Here is an 18,856-nt window from a genome sequence, read left to right as displayed (position 1 = left end):
CCAACCCGCTCGGGCCAACTTATGACCGACCGACCGACTAAGGACCGACGACCGACTGGTGGAGGACCGTCCGACCGACCGACTCGGAGGGACCGACGACCGACCGACTGCCGGAGGACCGACCGACCGACCGATCGATTAACGGCCCTCTTCCGTCCGTGGATATGTCGGTCGGGTTTCCACTCTCCGGGCCGACTGAACCAGGGAGTCTGATGGCCGACTCTCGCAACATGCCCGGCTGACCGTCAAAGGGGCCCGAATCTCCACCCGACGCCACACAGATGGCCACCGACCTAGGGTCGGTCGACTCCTCCGATCGCCGTACAGCCGCCGGAGCCTGTCAGTCCTGACAGCAATATGCGGCACTGCCACCTAAGGGCATTATCCCGCCTAGGGCATTGTCAACCCTAGTGATTTGACAGCCCCGCGGCGATATGACGCTTTCACGGCGACTCTGACAGTCTACAGTGAGTTGACAATTCCTCAATTGTCCGCGCCATTAATGACGGCGCCATACGCGCCCACTATAAATATCGGGGAAGGCAACAGTGCAGAGGACTTCGAAACCACAGGCTTGCTCCCCTCTCTCTCTTTCTCTCTCTCTCGTTTGAGCTCTCTGTCTTCATTTCACTGTTGCCCAGTCACCTCTCTGACTTGACCGTCGGAGGGTCCCCCGGAGCCGCCTCCGGTCAGTGTGGACTTCCTTTTTTGCAGGCGCTCGTTCCCGGCGATCAGGCGACGAGGGGATTGGCCGCAACAGATTGGCGCGCCAGGTAGGGGGGTTTACAGCAGTTCTAATGACAAAGACAAGGGCTCAGCGCTCGAGGATCACTGGGTCGGCGAGGCGCTCTTCCCGCCGGGAAGAGACCTCTCCGCCACCTTCCGCGGGAACCCAGTTCCCCACACCCCGCGGTCACCACGGAGGCGCAGATCGCGGCGATCGTACGGCAGATGACCGTGCTGACGGATGCAGTTAAAAGCCTTCAGCAACAGCCGGTCCGACTGCCACCGTCACCGGCCGAACAGCCCGCGGCACGTCCGATGCCCTCCAGGAGCAGCCGCCGACGCGTCGACCTCCATCGCCCTCGCAGGAGCACCTACCACGCACTCCTACCGGGAGGAGGGGAATGGCCGCGCGCGACACCCACCGATCCCGACGAGACTCCATCCCGACTGGAAACGGGCAAGGAAGGAGAACGCCCGCGGACGCTGTCCGCCTCTCTCTCGATTCTTCGGAGACTCCACCCCTGGGTCTCTCAAGCACCGGCGGACAGGACGACTACGAACGTAGGTTCGAGAAAATCGACCGTCGGCTTCGCGCAGTTGCAGGTGGACAGGGCAGAAGTCTTCGAACGACGTCGGACTTTCAGACCGTCCCAACCTCTCTCCCGACTCATCCTTGATGAACCGATCCCAGTCGTTCAAGATGCGCACGTGAGCCCTACGACGGCTCCACCGACCCAATCGACCACCTGGAGAGCTATAAAGCTCTCATGACGATTCAGGGGGCAACCGACGCTCTCTTTTGCAATCGGCTCCCCGCCACACTCCGCAAGGCTGCCAGGGCCTGGTACTCCGGATCTTCGATCGGGGAGTATCCACTCCTTCGGCAGCTCGAGCACTCTTTCGTGGCTCACTTCAGCACCAGCAGGAAGCCGCCGCAGACGTCGGACAGCTTCTCACCCAAACAGAGAGAAAACGAGACCTCCGACACTTCGTGGCGCGATTCAATACGGCCACGCTTGAGGTCCGGACCTCAACGAAGACATGGCTATCTCAGCCATGAAACGGGGGTTGAGGGCATCCCGATTCACCTACTCCCTGGACAAGACCCTCCCCCGGACGTACGCCGAGCTGCTGGAGCGTGCATACAAGTACATGCGCGCGGATGAAGGAGCTTCCGACCGACGCTTGGCCGAACCCAGAGGCCCGAAAGAGAAGCGGAGGAAGGGTCGGGAACCCGCTGCGCCCAGCAGGCCCCAGACCGATGGTCGGGTCTCGACCACCATGATAGAACCAAAAGTCGCCCCAACGGCAGACTCCAAGGCCGACACGCCCCAGGTATGATTCCTACACTCCTCTCTCTGCCCCCCGTGCGCAGATTTTGATGGAGATCGAGGGGAAAGAATACCTGCGACGGCCCTCCGCCTCTGAAGGCAAAAGGTCTCGACCAACGAAATACTGTCGATTCCACCAGGGCCACGGCCATAATACCGAGCAATGCATCCAGCTTAAGGACGAGATCGAAGCCCTCATCCGTCGAGGGTATCTCGGTAAATTCAAAGGAACCCCCCAACCCAACCTGTGGCCGACCGACGACCCCAGCCGACTGAGGAAGCAACCACCAATCAGCCGACGGCGGGTCATCAATATGATTTCCAAATGACTCGGCCCAGGGACGTCTGCTAAGAGGGAGCCCATGAAGAAGCCGCGCCCGAACGACGCGATTACTTTTACAGAAGAAGACGTTCGGGGCATCCAAACTCTCCACGACGACGCTGTTGTTGTCTCGACAATAATAGCAAACTACGATGTAAAAAGAATTTTTGTAGATAATGGAAGTTCCGCGAACGTTTTGTTTTACTCGACTTTCTCCCGGATGCGATTATCGAACGACCGACTCAAGAGGGTCCCTACACCCTTGGTAGGCTTTGCCGGGGATGTTGTCACAACAGAAGGGGAGGTCACCCTGCCCATAACGGTCGGCACCGAACCACGGCAAAGCACGGTCCATTTGACTTTCACGATCGTCCAGGTGCCTTCGGCCTACAACGCCATACTTGGAAGACCCAGACTTAACGCCCTCGAGGCAATCGTCTCGACATACCATCTCCTCGTTCGGTTCCCGACCAAAAATGGGATCGGAGAGATGCGCGGGGATCAACAGCTCGCCCGACGATGCTTCCAAATCTTCGTCCAAAGCGATGAGTTGAAAGGCTCCCTGGCGATCGACAAGCTGGACCCACGGGAGGAGGGAGAACGGGGCGAACCGACTGAGCAGCTCGTCCCCATCCCGATGGCCGGGGATCCCGACCGAAAGGTATGGGTCGGTTCTCAACTACCCGACCCAGACCGACGATGGCTGGTGGAGCTGCTGAGAACCAATACCGATGTATTTGCTTGGTCGGCAGCGGATATGTCGGGCATCCCCCCAGAGACAATGATGCACCGACTCAACATCGATCCGACTATGAGGCCGGTGCGACAAAAGAAAAGGTCTTTTGCCTCGGAAAGACATAAGGCCATCGACGAAGAAGTAGATAAGCTACTCGAGGCGGGCTTTATCAGAGAAACCACCTATCCCGACTGGCTCGCGAACGTTGTCATGGTCAAGAAGGCCAACGGGAAATGGAGGATTTGTATCGACTACACCGACTTAAATCGGGCCTGCCCGAAGGACAGCTTTTCACTTCCGAAGATCGACCAGCTGGTAGACGCAACGTCCGGATTTCGACTACTCAGCTTCATGGACGTCTTCGCCGGGTACAATCAGATCCGGATGGCGCCTGAAGACGAGGAGCACACTGCCTTCGTGACTCCCAAGGGTCTCTACTGCTACCGAGTAATGCCCTTCGGGCTGAAAAATGCTGGCGCCACCTACCAACGACTCGTCAACAAGGTCTTCAAAGACCAGATCGGATGCAACATGAAAGTATACGTCGACGATATGCTGGTAAAGAGTGCGCAGATTCAGGATCATGTCCGGGATCTTGAAGAGACTTTCCGCACTCTACGACGACACCGGATGAAGCTGAACCCGACCAAGTGCGCCTTCGGGGTAACTTCGGGGAAGTTCCTCGGATTCCTCGTCTCGCAATGAGGAATCGAGGCCAACCCAAAGAAAATCAAGGCCATCATCGACATGCGGCACCCGGACACCAAAAAGGAAGTCCAGCAGCTGAATGGGAAGATCGTCGCCCTCAGTCGATTCATCTCTCGGTCGGCTGAAAGATGCCTCCCGTTCTTCAAAACCTTGCGGCAGGCCAAGCAGTTCTCTTGGCCGGACGAGTGCCGACAGGCCTTCGAGGAACTGAAGAAGTACCTCGCCTCCCCGCCACTCCTTGTGAGGCCGGAGGTCGGGGAGGTCCTGTACCTCTACTTGGCCACTTCCCCAGAGGCGGTCAGCTCTGTGCTCATCCGGGAGAACGAAAATCAGGTTCATCAACCAGTATATTATGTCAGCAAGGTGCTCCACGAAGCTGAGACCCGGTACTCAAAGGCAGAAAAGATGATTTTCGCTCTAGTCATTTCGGCACAGCGACTCCGTCCATACTTCCAAGCACATGCCATTGTGGTCCTCACCGACCAGCCCCTGAGGGCTATCTTGCACCGACCTGACACGTCGGGACGGCTGGTGAAATGGGCTGTGAGACTGGGCAAATTCGACATCCGGTACTGACCGAGACCTGCCTTAAAGGCCCAGGTTCTTGCCGACTTCATCGCGGAATGCCCGACGACCGACATACAATCGGGGAGGACGACCCGGTGAAGGTCGGGACCTCCGACTGTTGCCCCGATCCGACCTGGGTACTACACATCGATGGAGCTTCCAACGCTCAGGGGAGCGGGGCCGGTTTCCTACTCACCGACCCAGAAGGAGTGACCACCAAACACACCCTCCGATTCAACTTCAAGGCCTCCAACAATCAGGTCGAGTACGAGGCGCTCATTGCGGGGTTGAAATTAGCACTAGAACTTGGGATAGACCGTCTCCAAGTCTTCTCCGACTCCCAACTGATCGTCAGACAGACCAAGGGTGAGTTCGAAACACGGGATCCGACCATGGCCAAATATCGCCAAAAGGTGAAAGATCTCGTGACGCCCTTCAAACACTTCGAGATCTCCCACATCCCAAGGGCGGAAAATGCTCGGGCCGACGCGCTATCCCGGCTCGCGACGTCCGACTACGGCGCCCTGGGTCGGACCTTCGTGGAGAATCTCGGACGACCTAGTATCGACGAGATCGACGAGGTGCTACAACTGACGGCCGAACCAAGCTGGATGGACCCGATCGTTCGGTATTTGACCGACGGGATCAGCCCCGAGGATCCCACGGAGGCCAGGCGGCTCCGATGGTCGGCCTCCCAATATGTAATCATGGATGGCCGACTCTACAAAAGGTCGTTCTCCCTTCCCTTGCTTAGGTGCTTGGGACCGATCGACGCAGACTATGCTCTCCGAGAAGTGTACGAAGGGATCTGCGGGAATCACTTGGGGAGCAAGTCTCTAGCCTACAAAGTCCTGCGACAGGGTTACTACTGGCCCACCATGAGGAAGGATGCGGCTGAGTTGGTCCGGAGGTGCGAACCCTGTCAGAAGTACGCCAACGTGCAGCACCAACCGACCAGCCAAATCGCTCCCATCGTCGCTCCATGGCCCTTCGCCCAGTGGGGGGTCGACATTCTCGGTCCTTTCCCTCTGACATCGGGTCAAAGAAAGTTCATAGTTGTCGCCATCGACTACTTCACCAAATGGGTGGAGGCCGAACCCTTGGCGCAGATTACCGAACGAAAGATGGAGGACTTTGTCCAAAAATCCATCATCTTTAGGTTCGGGTTGCCGCATACCATCATCACCGACAATGGGTGACAATTCGACAACCAAGACTTCAGAGATTTCTGCGCAAGGTTTCACATCACACACCGACTGTCTTCGGTCGGGCACCCTCAGTCCAACGGCGAAGTCGAGGTGACCAACCAGACCATACTGCACGGGCTCAAAATCCGACTAAATGAAGCCAAAGGCTTCTGGGTCGACGAGCTGGGTTCCGTTCTGTGGGCTTACCGAACGACCCCCTGCATTCCGACCGGGGAGTCGCCTTTCAGCTTGGCCTATGGAACGGAGGCAATGATTCCACTCGAGATTGGACTGCCGTCTACAAGGGTCGAGCGGTATCAAGAGCCAGACAACTCTGATTGTCGGAGGGCCGACCTAGACCTCCTCCCTGAACTGCGAAATGAAGCTCAACTTCGCATGGCTTCATACCGACAGAAGGTGGCCCGGTATTACAATGTCAGAGTCAGACCAAAGCTCTTCAGGCCTGGTGACTTGGTCCTGAGAAAGGCAGAGGTCTCGAAGCCCCTGGACCAAGGGAAGCTGGCTCCGAACTGGGAGGGGCCCTACACGGTAGCAGACACCTATGGTCCGAGGGCCTACCAACTGAAGACTCTGGAAGGAAAATCCATTCTCCGAACATGGAACGCCGACAACCTGAAGTTGTATCACCAATAAACTTTGTACTTGTTCATTGGGAATGCGAATCCAGTTTGAAATCTCGGAGTTTAACTCTTCAACTGACGATCGGCGCTCGCCAAGGTCGAGCCCCGACGTGCCAAATCGGACTTGGTATCCGTGCGAAACCGACGGCTCCATAGTCGACGACATACCGGACTCTGACAAGGACCGATATACCTACATGGACGGGAGCCACACTCTTTCGACCTTCGACGACATATCGGACTCTTACGAGGACCAATATATTTATATTGACGGGAGTTGACACTCCTTCTACGATCGTACTTTCGGGCCAGACTATCGGCTAACTTACCGATTGAGCCCCGACCAAAGAAAGGCGAAATGCCTATGCGACCGCCATCGCGACTCACCGACCGAGCTACGGTCGGTCGAAGGGTATTCGGCTAGCCATCGTTTACCAAACGATGTGACCTCAGTCGCATTCATGATTCACCAACCGATATGCTATCGGTCGGAAGATATTCGGCTTACCACCGTATATCATGAAGCGTAGTATGGATACCCGACACGAGGGTACCGGGATCTGACTTATCGGTGTTCGGATGACTAAATGCGCCGGACGACAGCCGACTGAACGCGTCGGAAGAGACCCGACTACCACACTTTTATCCCGCAGTTGGTCGGCTTCCGACTCAACGGACGCACCCGACTCATGGTCGGAGGAAGGACGCCTGACTTACGACCTCGACCACCGAAGGCCGGTCCAAAGTCGGGACTTGACCTACCTTCGGGGCAGCGCGAGTTGCCGAACGACCTAACCGACCTATATGAGTCGGCGACCTATGAGTTCGGATGCATTCTACAACTCATGAAAGAAAGAAAAACAGACAGGGGGAAAAAGTTTAAGCCTAAGACTGATTTCATTCAAGGTCAAAAGGAGCTTACAAAATCGGACCGAAGCCCCAGCTACAATTGTTCTAAGAAGAAAAATGAAAAAGATAAAGGCCAACGAGGCCGCGGTCATCCCTCCGAGTCGATCTCCTCGACCGATGGAAGATCGGGGATGACCGGCGTATCCACCATGATCGGCGCTGGGTCGACGGTCGAAGCAGGATCGTCGGTCGGTGGGGGGCTGACAGTCGGCGTCGGGACAGGAGTCGCAGCCGTCTCTCCTTCGGCCACTTGTCCCTGGACGGCCTCCCCCGCCACGGCGATGCCTCCCGATGACGGGTCGGCCATCTCTTCAGTGACTTGGTCGCCGGCCCCCGGCGGGACGATACTGCTGAGGTCCAGCTCTGGGTACAAGGCTTGGACCGCATCCCGACCATCCTCGTACCCCACCCGGTACGACGCGAAGCCGGACTCTAACATTTCCTCCCGATATTGGTCGGTGGCGCGGAAGTCGTCCACCGCCCGACTTGCCGATCCTTCGCCGACCTTGCTTCCTCTTCCGCCCGGCCGAGAGAGTCCTTTGCTGACTCTGCCTCTGCCTTCGATATGTCGGCGTCGGCCTGGGCGATTGACAGATCCTCCTCAGCCTTGGCAAGTTTTTCCAGGCTGACTCGGAGCTGCTCGCGCTCACCCTCGAGTTCGGCGGCAACACCGTCGCGCTCGCGCCGCAGACGGTGCACGGTTCGACCCTTACGTTTGGCCTCTTTCCTGGCCGACCTTAGCTCGGACCCGAGGCGGGAGACTTCGTCTACCAACTTGGCCTCCCGGTCGGCCGACTGCTTCAGGTGGTCGACCAGCATTGCCCGGTCGGCTTTGACCGCCGCCGCCCTTTCTTTCCAAGCTGCCCGGACGTTCCCGAACCTCCGGTATCCGGCTTCGAGTTCTGACATGGTGTAGATCAGCTGCCGACGCAAGCGTTTCGTCAGAAAAATAAAGTAACTAAAATATTAAGGAAAAAAGAGGCGAAACGAAACTTACCTCGACCATGGTCGGGTAGAATGAAGATAACATCTCGGTTACCTGCCGAGACCTTAGCGCCTCCACGTCGGCTGGAAGGAGGATCCCCTGGCACAACCTCCTGGCCAGGTTGTGGTCGGCCAACGCCGACGCCCCTTCGGGGAACTGTGCGCTGGGTGGCACGGTGCGACTCCCCGACCTCGTGTCGTCCGCGGGGTCCATCGGGGCTTTCCCCCGATCGGCCGCCCCGACCGACGGAACTGGCAGGGAGGGGATGCTCGAGTTTGAACCGGCGCCCCCCGTTGCGGCCGCAGACGCCGTCGGATGGTGTTCGATTTCCCGAACGTCATCCGGTGCCACACCTGCCGGTGAGGCCGCCGATGTCCCTTCGGTCACTTCCTCCGCCGGCCTCTCCTCCGATTGCACTGCCGGAGCCGCGAGCGCTATTACCGGCTCCGACTGGTCGGTCGCCGATGCTTCGACGGTCGGCGCCGCTGGGGTGGGCTTCTTCGATGGACGCGAAGGTCCTGCCCCCGATGCCGGCCTCTTCCTCACTGCGTACTGTCGGATTTCGGCGTCGGTCGGCCGCATTCTCGGAGGTGTCCCTGCGATACCGATAGAAATGTTAATCTAAGAACCGGAATAAGGGCCGAATGAAAAGAGGACCGGGGGATCGGGCGATACCTAATCGGGGGACCAAGCTCAGGCCAGCGTCATAGAGAGCTTGTTCGGTAACAAGCTCCCTCTGCTTCGGAACCGACATGTCTTTGAGTCGATGGAAGTCCTCCCGGTCGTCCGCCTCCACCCGGCTGTTGTCGTTTGCTTCGATTCGGGGCACGCCCCAGTGGGAAGGAAAGCCCCAGGGAGAAGAAGATGAGACGAAGAAAAACTGGTTCTTCCACCCATGGATGGACGATGGAAGACCAGTAATGAAGGAAAGACCCTTCCGGGGGTTGAAGAGCCACCACCCTCGGGCCTTAGGGTGGGGTCGGAGCACAAAAAATGCCCGGAAGAGCGAGATGCGAGGGTTGGTCGGCAGAAGCTGACACAACAGAGCGAAGTTAATTATTAGTCGGACGGAGTTCGACGTCAGTTGCGCCGGACAAAGTCCGTAATAATCTAGCAGATTCCGGACGAACTCCGAAATCGGAAGCCGAAGACCCGCGCGGAGATCTTCGACGTACAGCGCCAATTGGCCCGACGGAGGGTTGTTAACCCGACCGCCGGCCCCTGGGGTGGAAAGTTGAAACTGCTTCGGGATGCAATACTGATCCCGAAGCCGATCAACGTTCGGCTCCGAAAGCGAAGAAACCTCAACTTCCGGAGTCGACCGAGGGTCATCGGTCGGATTTCCCGACCGAGCCCCCCGAGATGGATTTCCGGCCATCGCACCAGAACCGAAGGAAAGGCGAGGCCGAAGAAGAAGAAGAAGAAGAAGAAAAAGAAGAAGGAGAAGAAGAAAAAGAAGGAGAAGAAGGAGAAGAAGAAAAAGAAGAAGAAGAAGAAGAAGGAGAAGAAGAAGAAGGAAGAAGGGAAGGGTCACGAACCACCAGGAGATCGGAAGGGGAGGCAACTGCCGGCGCCGATGGAGGGGCCACTCGGACAGAGTCTCTGCAGCAAGATGTTCAGGGTGGGGCTTCGAGCACAGGCGGCCCTATATATATAGGGCCGTTCGACGGCCGAGATGACCCCGCGCTGACCGAGGTCCCCCGGACGGGCGACACGTGGCGGCATCTGGGCCCTCCCTTCGGCCCGATGGATCGGTGCGCCCATCCCAGAAAAGCCGCACCATCCTCATTTAATGCGAAAGACGACGGCCCCAACCACCTCCGACATGTGGCAAGAGGACCGCAGTTTCGAATTTAATCGCCCGCGGCGATTCGCGTTTCCGATGGGACGCCTGACAGCGCCCCGCGCTCCCAGAATCGGCGTCGGGCGACGGTTTGCGTTCCCCAAAAGGCGCCGGACATCCGATCGTCTGACACCGAATCGTCCGACATCCGACCTCCTGACGCCGACGTGACACCTGACGCCGACGGAATGGGACGTCTGACACCGACTGGATGTCTGACACCGACTGGACGCCTGACGCCAGTGGATCGCACGGCATTCATAAGACGCCTGACATCGCATCAACCCGCGGTACGGTCGGAATTAGGCACACGGTGATTCCACTCCTTGTCGCCCAGCGTCGCTGTCCAGGGGATGGCATCGGCCAGCTCACCGTCCGACTCAGGAGTGGAGGGGGGCAACTGTTGGGGAATACCGACCGACCCCGCTCGGGCCAACTTATGACCGACCGACCGACCGACCGACTGGCGAAGGGACCGACCGACTGGCGGAGGGACCGTCCGGCCGACCGACTAGCGGAGGGACCGACCGACCGACCGACTGCCGGAGGGACCGACCGACCGGCCGATCGATTAACGGCCCTCTTCCGTCCGTGGATATGTCGGTCGGGTTTCTACTCTCCGGGCCGACTGAACCAGGGAGTCTGATGGCCGACTCTCGCAACATGCCCGGCTGACCGTCAAAGGGGCCCGAATCTCCACCCGACGCTACACAGACGGCCACCGACCTAGGGTCGGTCGACTCCTCCGATCGCCGTACAGCCGTCAGAGCCTGTCAGTCCTGACAGCAATATGCGGCACTGCCACCTAAGGGCATTATCCCGCCTAGGGCATTGTCAACCCTAGTGATTTGACAGCCCCGCGGCGATACGACGCTTTCACGGTGACTCTGACAGACTACAGTGAGTTGACAATTCCTCAATTATCCGTGCCATTAATGACGGCGCCATACCGCGCCCCACTATAAATATCGGGGAAGGCAACAGTGCAGAGGAACTTCGAAACCACAGGCTTGCTCCCCCTCTCTCTCTTTCTCTCTCTCGTTTGAGCTCTCTGTCTTCATTTCACTGTTGCCCAGTCACCTCTCTGACTTGACCGTCGGAGGATCCCCGCCGGAGCCGCCTCCGGTCAGTGTGGACTTCCTTTTTTGCATGCGCTTGTTCCCGGCGATCAGGCGACGAGGGGATTGGCCGCAACATTTTTCATAATCTATATATAAAGGTTTGCAATTAGTTTTTCAAGCTCTACATGTTGTATGTTGTAACAATAGCAAATCATCTAGTTTGAGTTTCAATGACTATTAGATTTTCCTCCATTTTTTGCATTTATAACACAAGATAAAAGATTAAGTAGATGACATTGTGCAATTAAACTGAGATTTTAAATTTTTAGTCTTTAGTTGATGTGGGATGCTTTGCCTTGTGAAATAAATAACAACCATGTGTTAAGATAACAAATTTGATGCAACACCATATCAATCATCAACTGAATGTAATACATGTGTGCGTGATGGACTTGACATGAGCAACTTGTATATTCATCTAATGGAGGCCTTTAGTCATCACTCACTTCCGTATTATTGTATTGCAAATTAAAATGAGGGCTACAAAAAGTATTCTACTATATCTTGCTAAGAAGAAGCCACCATTGCTTCCTAGCATCATCTCCCGCACATAGCAACGAAGATTAAATCATACTCCAAAATCACCTTTGCTGAAAAAATGAATCCTGGGTGCGGTGTGCCACCACGAGAAAACCGGACTAGACCGTGCGGACCGTTGGATCCAGACCGGGCCGGAACCAGTGCATCCCCGGTTCGCGTAACTTTAAAAGGACGAGAGGGGGTTTATAGCTCCAACCAAACTTCAGGTTTCCGGCCGACACCCAAAACTAGGGTTTTGGAAACAGAGGAGGAGAGAGAGGGAGCCTCATCGATGCCGAAGAAAGGAGCCTCCGTCATCGCCATTAGATCGCTGTCGGCGCTCTCCAAGGTCAGCTACTCTTCTCCTCCCCCTACGCCCTCGCCTCTCCTCTCCCGCCCCACCTCACGCCCTCTTAGTTCTTCGCAGAAGGACCTCGAGGATGCCATCAAGGCGTCCCCTTTGGTCCTTCGCTTCCGGAGGCTAAGCACCGCCGTGCAGAGGACCGACTTCGCCGCCGACCCTCCCGGCGGCGGCGGGCGGGAGGTCGCCGGAGATTCGCATCCCGGCCTCAGTGTCTCTTGCACGCAGAGCCCACATGGGTTCTATAACGAACACCCGTATCAGCAGAGAACCGATGGTGTTCATGGAGGAAACCCAATTCCGAGCCCCGATGGGTACCAACGGTGGAGTCTTGGTGAAGGTTATGGGGAAAAACTCAATGGGTTTTATAGGGGGGAGCCTCTGAGACAGGACCCAGGGAGCTTCCATAATGAGAATAATGGTAGAGTCGTTGGGGGTTGCTATCAAAAACCCGACGGGCATTATGGAGGGAATATTGGAGAGGTGAACCAGAGGAATCCTGATGGATTTTATAGACAAGAATACTATCAGAACCTTAATGGGCATCAGGGAGTAGGTACTGCAGAAACTTTTCCGCAGAACCCAAATGCTGTCAATGGTAACAAACCAGTAGGAAAGGGAGAGTCATATATGAATCCTGGTGGGATCTATGGAGAAAGCCAAAGAGGGTTTCAGCAAGACCCTAACAGGCATTATGGCTATTGTCCAGGCCAAAATTATCAAAATCCCAATTTGTACTACAGAGAGAGCCCAAGAGGTGATATCCCAAATAATATACAAGGGGTTTATGGTGAAAGAGCTGGAGATATCCATCACAGACCCAATGGGAGTTATTTAGAAAGACCTGTGGATCCTCAGCAGATCCCAATGGGGTATCAATCAATGAGTGCTGTTAATCCTCAGCAGAACTCTGCTTCTTTTCACAGTGAAACTGGCTATTCTCATCCAATGAGCAGTACCCAAGCTAGGGATGGATTGCCTGCTAGCGAGTCTTCCGCAACTGGTGAGAGTGGTGGTTATAAGGGTACCGTTGATGAGTTTGATGAATTCTGCAAAGAAGGGAAGGTGAAAGAAGCTATAGAAGTTTTGTCTTTACTTGGGAAAACTGGTGTGGTTGTGGACCTCCATAGATATTTACAGTTGATTCAAGCATGTGGGGAGGCAAGGTCTCTAGAAGAAGCAAGAATTGTCCATGACCATATAGCACGAACAGTGGTTCATGTTGAAGTTGGGGTTCATAACAAGATTTTGGATATGTATACCAAGTGTGGTTCAATGGTTGATGCTTACCAATTGTTTGAGAACATGCCTCAGCGGAACTTGACATCTTGGGATACTATGATTATGGGTCTTTCTAACAATGGTCTTGGAGAGGATGCAATCGATCTTTTCGGGGAGTTTAAGCAGAAGGGATTGAGGCCAGATGGACAAATGTTTGTCACTATTTTTGCTGCTTGTGGCATTCTTGGAGCAGTCAATGAGGGAATGTTGCATTTTGAATCGATGCAGAAGGATTTTGGAATTTCTCCTGGCATGGAACATTATGTGAGTATTGTCAGTATGCTTGGAAGTGCTGGTTACTTGGAAGAAGCTCTTGAGTTTATTGAACAAATGCCTGTTGAGCCAAGTGTAGATGTTTGGGAAACTTTGATGAATCTTTGTAGGGTTAATGGAAATGTGGAACTTGGGAATCGATGTTTCGAAGTTATTGAGCAGTTGGATTCTAGTAGGCTAAATGAACAGACTAAGATTGGTCTTTTGCCTGTGAAAGCTTCAGACCTGGCTAAGGAGAAAGAAAGAAAGAAGGCTAATCTTCTTGAGGTTAGAAGTCGGGTGCATGAGTATCGGGCAGGGGATAGGTCCCATCCTGAGCATGAGAAGATTTATGCACAGATAAAGGGTTTGGCACCACAAATGAAAGAGGCTGGCTATGTTCCAGAGACACGGTTCGTGCTGCATGACATTGACCAAGAATCTAAGGAGGAGGCTTTGCTTTATCACAGTGAGAGGCTGGCTGTTGCTTATGGCCTTATGACTAGCCCTGCACGTTCACCAATTCGAATTATAAAAAATCTTCGTGTTTGTGGAGATTGTCATAATGCTATGAAGATCATATCAAAACTTGTTGGCCGTCAACTTATTGCACGGGATGCTAAGAGGTTTCACCATTTCGAGAATGGGGCCTGTTCTTGCAAGGATTATTGGTGAAATGGAACATGTAAGTTTCTATTACACTAAGCTTTCCTCCCCTTTTTTGAAGAGTGAGAATGGAGTGCTTTGAATGAAAATGCAATAATTATTGTTGTTGTGTGCTCCACATTGCTAATGTAATGAATTTTACTGGTTGTATTAATGAACCCTCAGGGCAATTGGTAAAATAATGCCATCTTCTTCTTAAACAATGTCCCACATCTGAAGGAAGCAAACTTCTTAATTCTTATGCTATTGCCAACCTTTTCATTTGTGGGTTTTTCATGCCTAAGATTTCCTTGTATGTGTTATGCCAAATCTGCTATTCAGGTTTCTTAGCAATGAATGTCAACAAATCATATAACATGTGTCTCTAATATGTTAAAGGTATTTATTAGTGTGTAATATGGGGGGCATTTATCGGCAAAAACTAATCAGAGTAGTTGTGTTTTTCTGTTTGGTTCCTAAATAATTTAACCAGCAAGTACCTTATTCAAGTAGGTACTTATTTCTTGTTAATTGACTAAAATTCTTTGGCCCCTCCCTTCTCTGAATTCATGTTAAAATTGAATAAGAATGAACAAGATGCTTTCCATTTTATCTGAAATCCGAAAATTGTTAGATTTTATTCAAGAGCCAAAATAGTTATTTGGCTGAATAAACAGGAAAAAAGTTGAACAAGTGAACTTTATTTAATTTATTCATGTTTATTCAGAACCAAACATGACTTAAGAATGAAAGAACAATCATGCGAACAATGTCTTTATCCACTTGCCCATCCTGAACTTTACCAACTATCAAAATAGCAACTAAAGCCTCCATATCAAAGCAAAGCAATATAAAATCATCCCATAAAACCAAACATGGAATATAAATATCCAGAGAAAAGATAAATTTCCCACCCAATATAATACATGTTCCAAGTATGATAAACTTTAAATCTTGATGGATGAATCATAAAGTTTAAGTGAATGATAAAGAATTGTTTGGAATTTATTGTCATCTTTAAGGAAGATTTGAGAGGACTATAATATAGTTTGGGTTGAAGGACATAAGAAAGAGAAACAAAGACCTAGAATAACATGGACAGAGGTTATGAGGAAAAAATATGGCAAATAAAAATTTCCTATGAGATTGACTTTGTTGGAATGATCGACCTGACTTAGAAAATTTAGCTGTCTGCAAGCACAGGCTAGTCAATCTTTTCTGAGTGTGCGAGAGTTCTGCATACATGTATCTATCACTATTATCTTCCAAATGTTTTCGAATCAATAAGCTTGGTAAACATTATCCCAAAATCTACTGTTCGCTATTTTTTTTTTTTTCCAGAAATACTTTCTCAATCTCTTTCCATGATAAATTTTCATTTTCTTGTGGGTACCTTCCACAGGTTATGATAGAGGAAGAAAAGCGAAGGGTTGAGGGAAGGTTCTGGACCATTCAATGTTGAGTTTTGAAAATATAAAATGGCATCCATATTGATAGATTAATCACCTAAATGTTTAGCTTGTTCATGGTGCATATAACCTAAAACATATTCTAAGAAGAAAAGTAGTATATGATACTCTTATATCGACCATTAGCTTGTTAAAAAAGACCTCAAGAGATGATCCACATTTAACCACTGTTTGGAAGCATAGCTCCTTTTATTTTTCAGTAAGCGAAAACGTATCTTTTGATGTTAGTTGGTGGGGATGATTTGAACATTTAACCTCTCTCAGAAAATTCTGAAGATGAGTTGTGTTGGATTGGGTCTCTGGATGTAACTGTTGATGATGTTGGTGCAGATAATTTTAAGAAGAAAATGAAGGTGTTTTCTTGCTGCCACTCTGGGGTGTGATTGTTTCTTTAAAAGGAGATGAGGCCTTCAGTTACTTAATTCTTGACAAACCTGTTTCTTTTAAAATAATGATCTCCTTGGCATATTTGCATCCTGATTAATGTATTTTGTTTGGGGTTGGGTCTCCCCCTTTTTTTTAACCAAAGCGGGGAATAAGTGATGTGTAATATCTCTGATTAGGCTATAACTTCTTCCTACAATAATCAGGTAAATTCCTGTAACATATTTGACAAAAAACAGTAATCATACCCAGAATCTTTAGTGTCTTCACCTGCCATTCCCTTTTCCCCTGTTATCCTTCTTTCTTTAGCTTCTTCACCATAATCATACACCCTTCGCATGTTTGGGCAGCATTCATAGTTTGAAGGTTGACCCATCATCCATGAGCATCACCAGACCTCCTGGTAAGGTTTCTGTCATTGAACTTATAGTTGCAGCCTTCATGACACTATGAGGGAAGGCATGAGGAAGCTACTTGAGGCATTCCTCTAATCTTGAGCTTTCTGGCCTCTGGTGTCTTCGATATTCATGCTTTGTCAGGGAGATATCTGTGCTTGTGTTGTATTCATGTTGCATGAGAAAGAATTCGTATAGTGTGACAGAAAACATGGCAGATGATGAGCAATTAGCTTTGTTGCAATGGCTCTTCCATCCATAAATCAACGAGTCCTTTTTTTAAACCTTTCCTGAATCTATAGAGGTGGTGAAATACTTTATAGGGTTGTGGTATGAATTTATATGTCATTTATTATACCTTTGATAGAAACAAATATAAACTTAGTGGTTATACTCCTGTGAGAACTATCTCAAAAACAAGGCTTGCATCGGCTGTCCCCTTTTGATTTTTCCATTTGTTATGTTTTCACAGCATCTGATGAGCATAACCTTAACAATTGATTCCAAATTTTGCTTAATGTGATAGATCTGTGTATTGTTGTTCTAATTTGAAAGTATTTAGCTGTGCTTTTCCCATTTCAGACGGCAGCATTAGAATAGACAATGGTAATTGTAAATTGTGGCGAAGAGGTCGACCTAATAAACCAGAGAATGGAGAAGTTAGTATCATTATCATATTCCCAGCCTTTTCTTGTCGAATTAAAATTGACTATGGACCTTCAAGTCAAGAAGCCTTTTCTGTAATTATAGTAATCATCCAACCAAAGAATATTTACCAAACTTTGTGAGATCACCATAGTTTGTTAAACTCTGAGTGCCCTTGATCAATGGAAATGTTGATGAATGCATCCTTTTTGTTTCTTTTTCTTTTTTGAAGGACATGGAGGGCCAACGCACACCTTTTTTTTATCAATGGATTAAAACAATACAACAGGAGCTACAGTACAGAAAGGATAAGGCCACAAGGACCTAACAGTCTGCTACATAGCATCTTCACACTGTTATGGCTACTAGCATTGCGGAGAGGCTTCCAAAGAGAGATCAGGATGCATGATGCTGGGGAAGGCAGACTTCTGTAAGCTCTGTTGTTGCATGAAATTTCTTTTGTTATGCTCGACCAAATACACCAACAAATAGCTAGGACCAGTTTATCCCAGCCAGCCCGTAAATCCTTCTAAAATATTCTGCCTTCTCCTGTCCCTCTATAGATGAAGGACATTAGAAAAACTTCTATTGATTCGTAGCTGCTTCAACTTTATCTTTCACCATATCTGTGTGTCATTTACATATAAAAAACTTCGATGCCCATAATATACTCTCTTCCTATAACTTTTCTAGAATTCAAAAGGGTGTTTATGTATAGCATGAATGGGAATTACCTGAATTCCCACTGGGAGGGAAGATGGAGACCTCCTGCAAACTTTTTTGAGATTTCCTACTTGGCTTGGATTGTGGTCCTGTGCATTACCTAAAAACAATCAACTCTTAAGAACTCACAAAATAATCTAGAAATTTGGTGAATTAAATAAAAATTTATATTTAATGGAAATCATGACGAGGCCCACCATTTTGTACTAGTTTAGATAGCTCTTTGGCTTCAGTTTGGCAACAATTACCAATGTTTTTGTGACCTAAGAAGAGGAAGAGATGAACAGCAGGGAACTAAGGGGATGTTTGGTTGGGAAGAGTGGGGGTTCAGAATCGGAATGGATGACTCTTATTCCAACCGTTTGGTTGGAAGGAGTTCCATTCCGATTTGATTTCGATTTCAGGGTGGAATGGGAATGGTTTAATCTATATAGAACTCAATCCTTACTCTCTTCTATGGATTCAAATTTTCATTTTAATTCCAATTCAGATTCCAGTCACGAACCAAACACTTCGGAGAATTTGGCAATTCCGATTCCAGGTTATTTCGATTTTCATTTCGATTTCGGTTACGAACCAAACATCTTCTAGCAGTAAACAGATGAATGGCTAAATAAACCCAACACGGAAGCAAAGAACAATGAGCGTGTGTCAGATGCTCTAATTTGGAGGGGTTAAGTATTAATAGTGCTAAAGACCTTGAGGCCATATCATTCTTAATGTAAGTTGTTGATATTGTGAAGAAATCAAATTTGCTGGCAATTATTTAAATTGTGGCTTTCTTAGAGCTATGTTTGGCATATTGGCTCTTTTGCCTTCATGTCCCGGGGTCTCAGAGATGTCCAAAGATTTATAGGTATCAATTTCCTTGTGTTTGACTAATTTATTTTATCTATGAATCTTGCTTATTTTTAATTTAAATTTTTAGACTTAAATAAGATTATAAGATGGAGTCCTAGAGGAGAAATTATATCTACATTGCATACACTATGTGGCCGTACATGCCCTTGATCTCAATTGCTTGATTTTATAGAGCCCATTCGTCAAGTGGCCATCTTGATGCACTGCTACAGGAATAAGTGGCTGTGATTATCATTATACATTGT

The 18,856-nt window shown here is 50.5% G+C and overlaps 1 protein-coding gene across 3 annotated transcripts; it reads left to right on the top strand.

Moving 5' to 3' along the window:
* Nucleotides 1-11,808: 11,808 nt before the first annotated feature.
* On the top strand, nucleotides 11,809-17,650 carry LOC105056542 (pentatricopeptide repeat-containing protein At4g32450, mitochondrial). Of its 3 annotated transcripts, XM_073247680.1 has the most exons (3): nucleotides 11,820-11,944; nucleotides 12,023-14,174; nucleotides 17,260-17,650. In XM_073247680.1, the coding sequence occupies exons 1-2, from the start codon at nucleotides 11,888-11,890 to the stop codon at nucleotides 14,162-14,164; spliced, it is 2,199 nt and encodes a 732-aa protein (XP_073103781.1). In that variant the 5' UTR covers nucleotides 11,820-11,887; the 3' UTR covers nucleotides 14,165-14,174; nucleotides 17,260-17,650. The 3 variants fall into 3 exon arrangements, with proteins under 3 accessions (XP_010937064.1, XP_010937066.1, XP_073103781.1); XM_010938762.4 differs by having other exon boundaries at nucleotides 11,809-14,174; XM_010938764.4 differs by lacking the exon at nucleotides 17,260-17,650 and adding an exon at nucleotides 15,537-15,961 and having other exon boundaries at nucleotides 11,809-14,174.
* Nucleotides 17,651-18,856: the final 1,206 nt, after the last annotated feature.

The sequence above is a fragment of the Elaeis guineensis genome, chromosome 13 (genome assembly GCF_000442705.2).
Source record: "Elaeis guineensis isolate ETL-2024a chromosome 13, EG11, whole genome shotgun sequence".
Classification (NCBI taxonomy): domain Eukaryota; kingdom Viridiplantae; phylum Streptophyta; class Magnoliopsida; order Arecales; family Arecaceae; genus Elaeis; species Elaeis guineensis.
This window is presented reverse-complemented; position numbering and strand designations above follow the sequence as displayed.

Excerpts from the sequence above, each read along its gene's own strand:
- LOC105056542 (XM_010938762.4), top strand. The coding sequence starts at position 11,888 with ATGCCGAAGAAAGGAGCCTCCGTCATCGCCATTAGATCGCTGTCGGCG.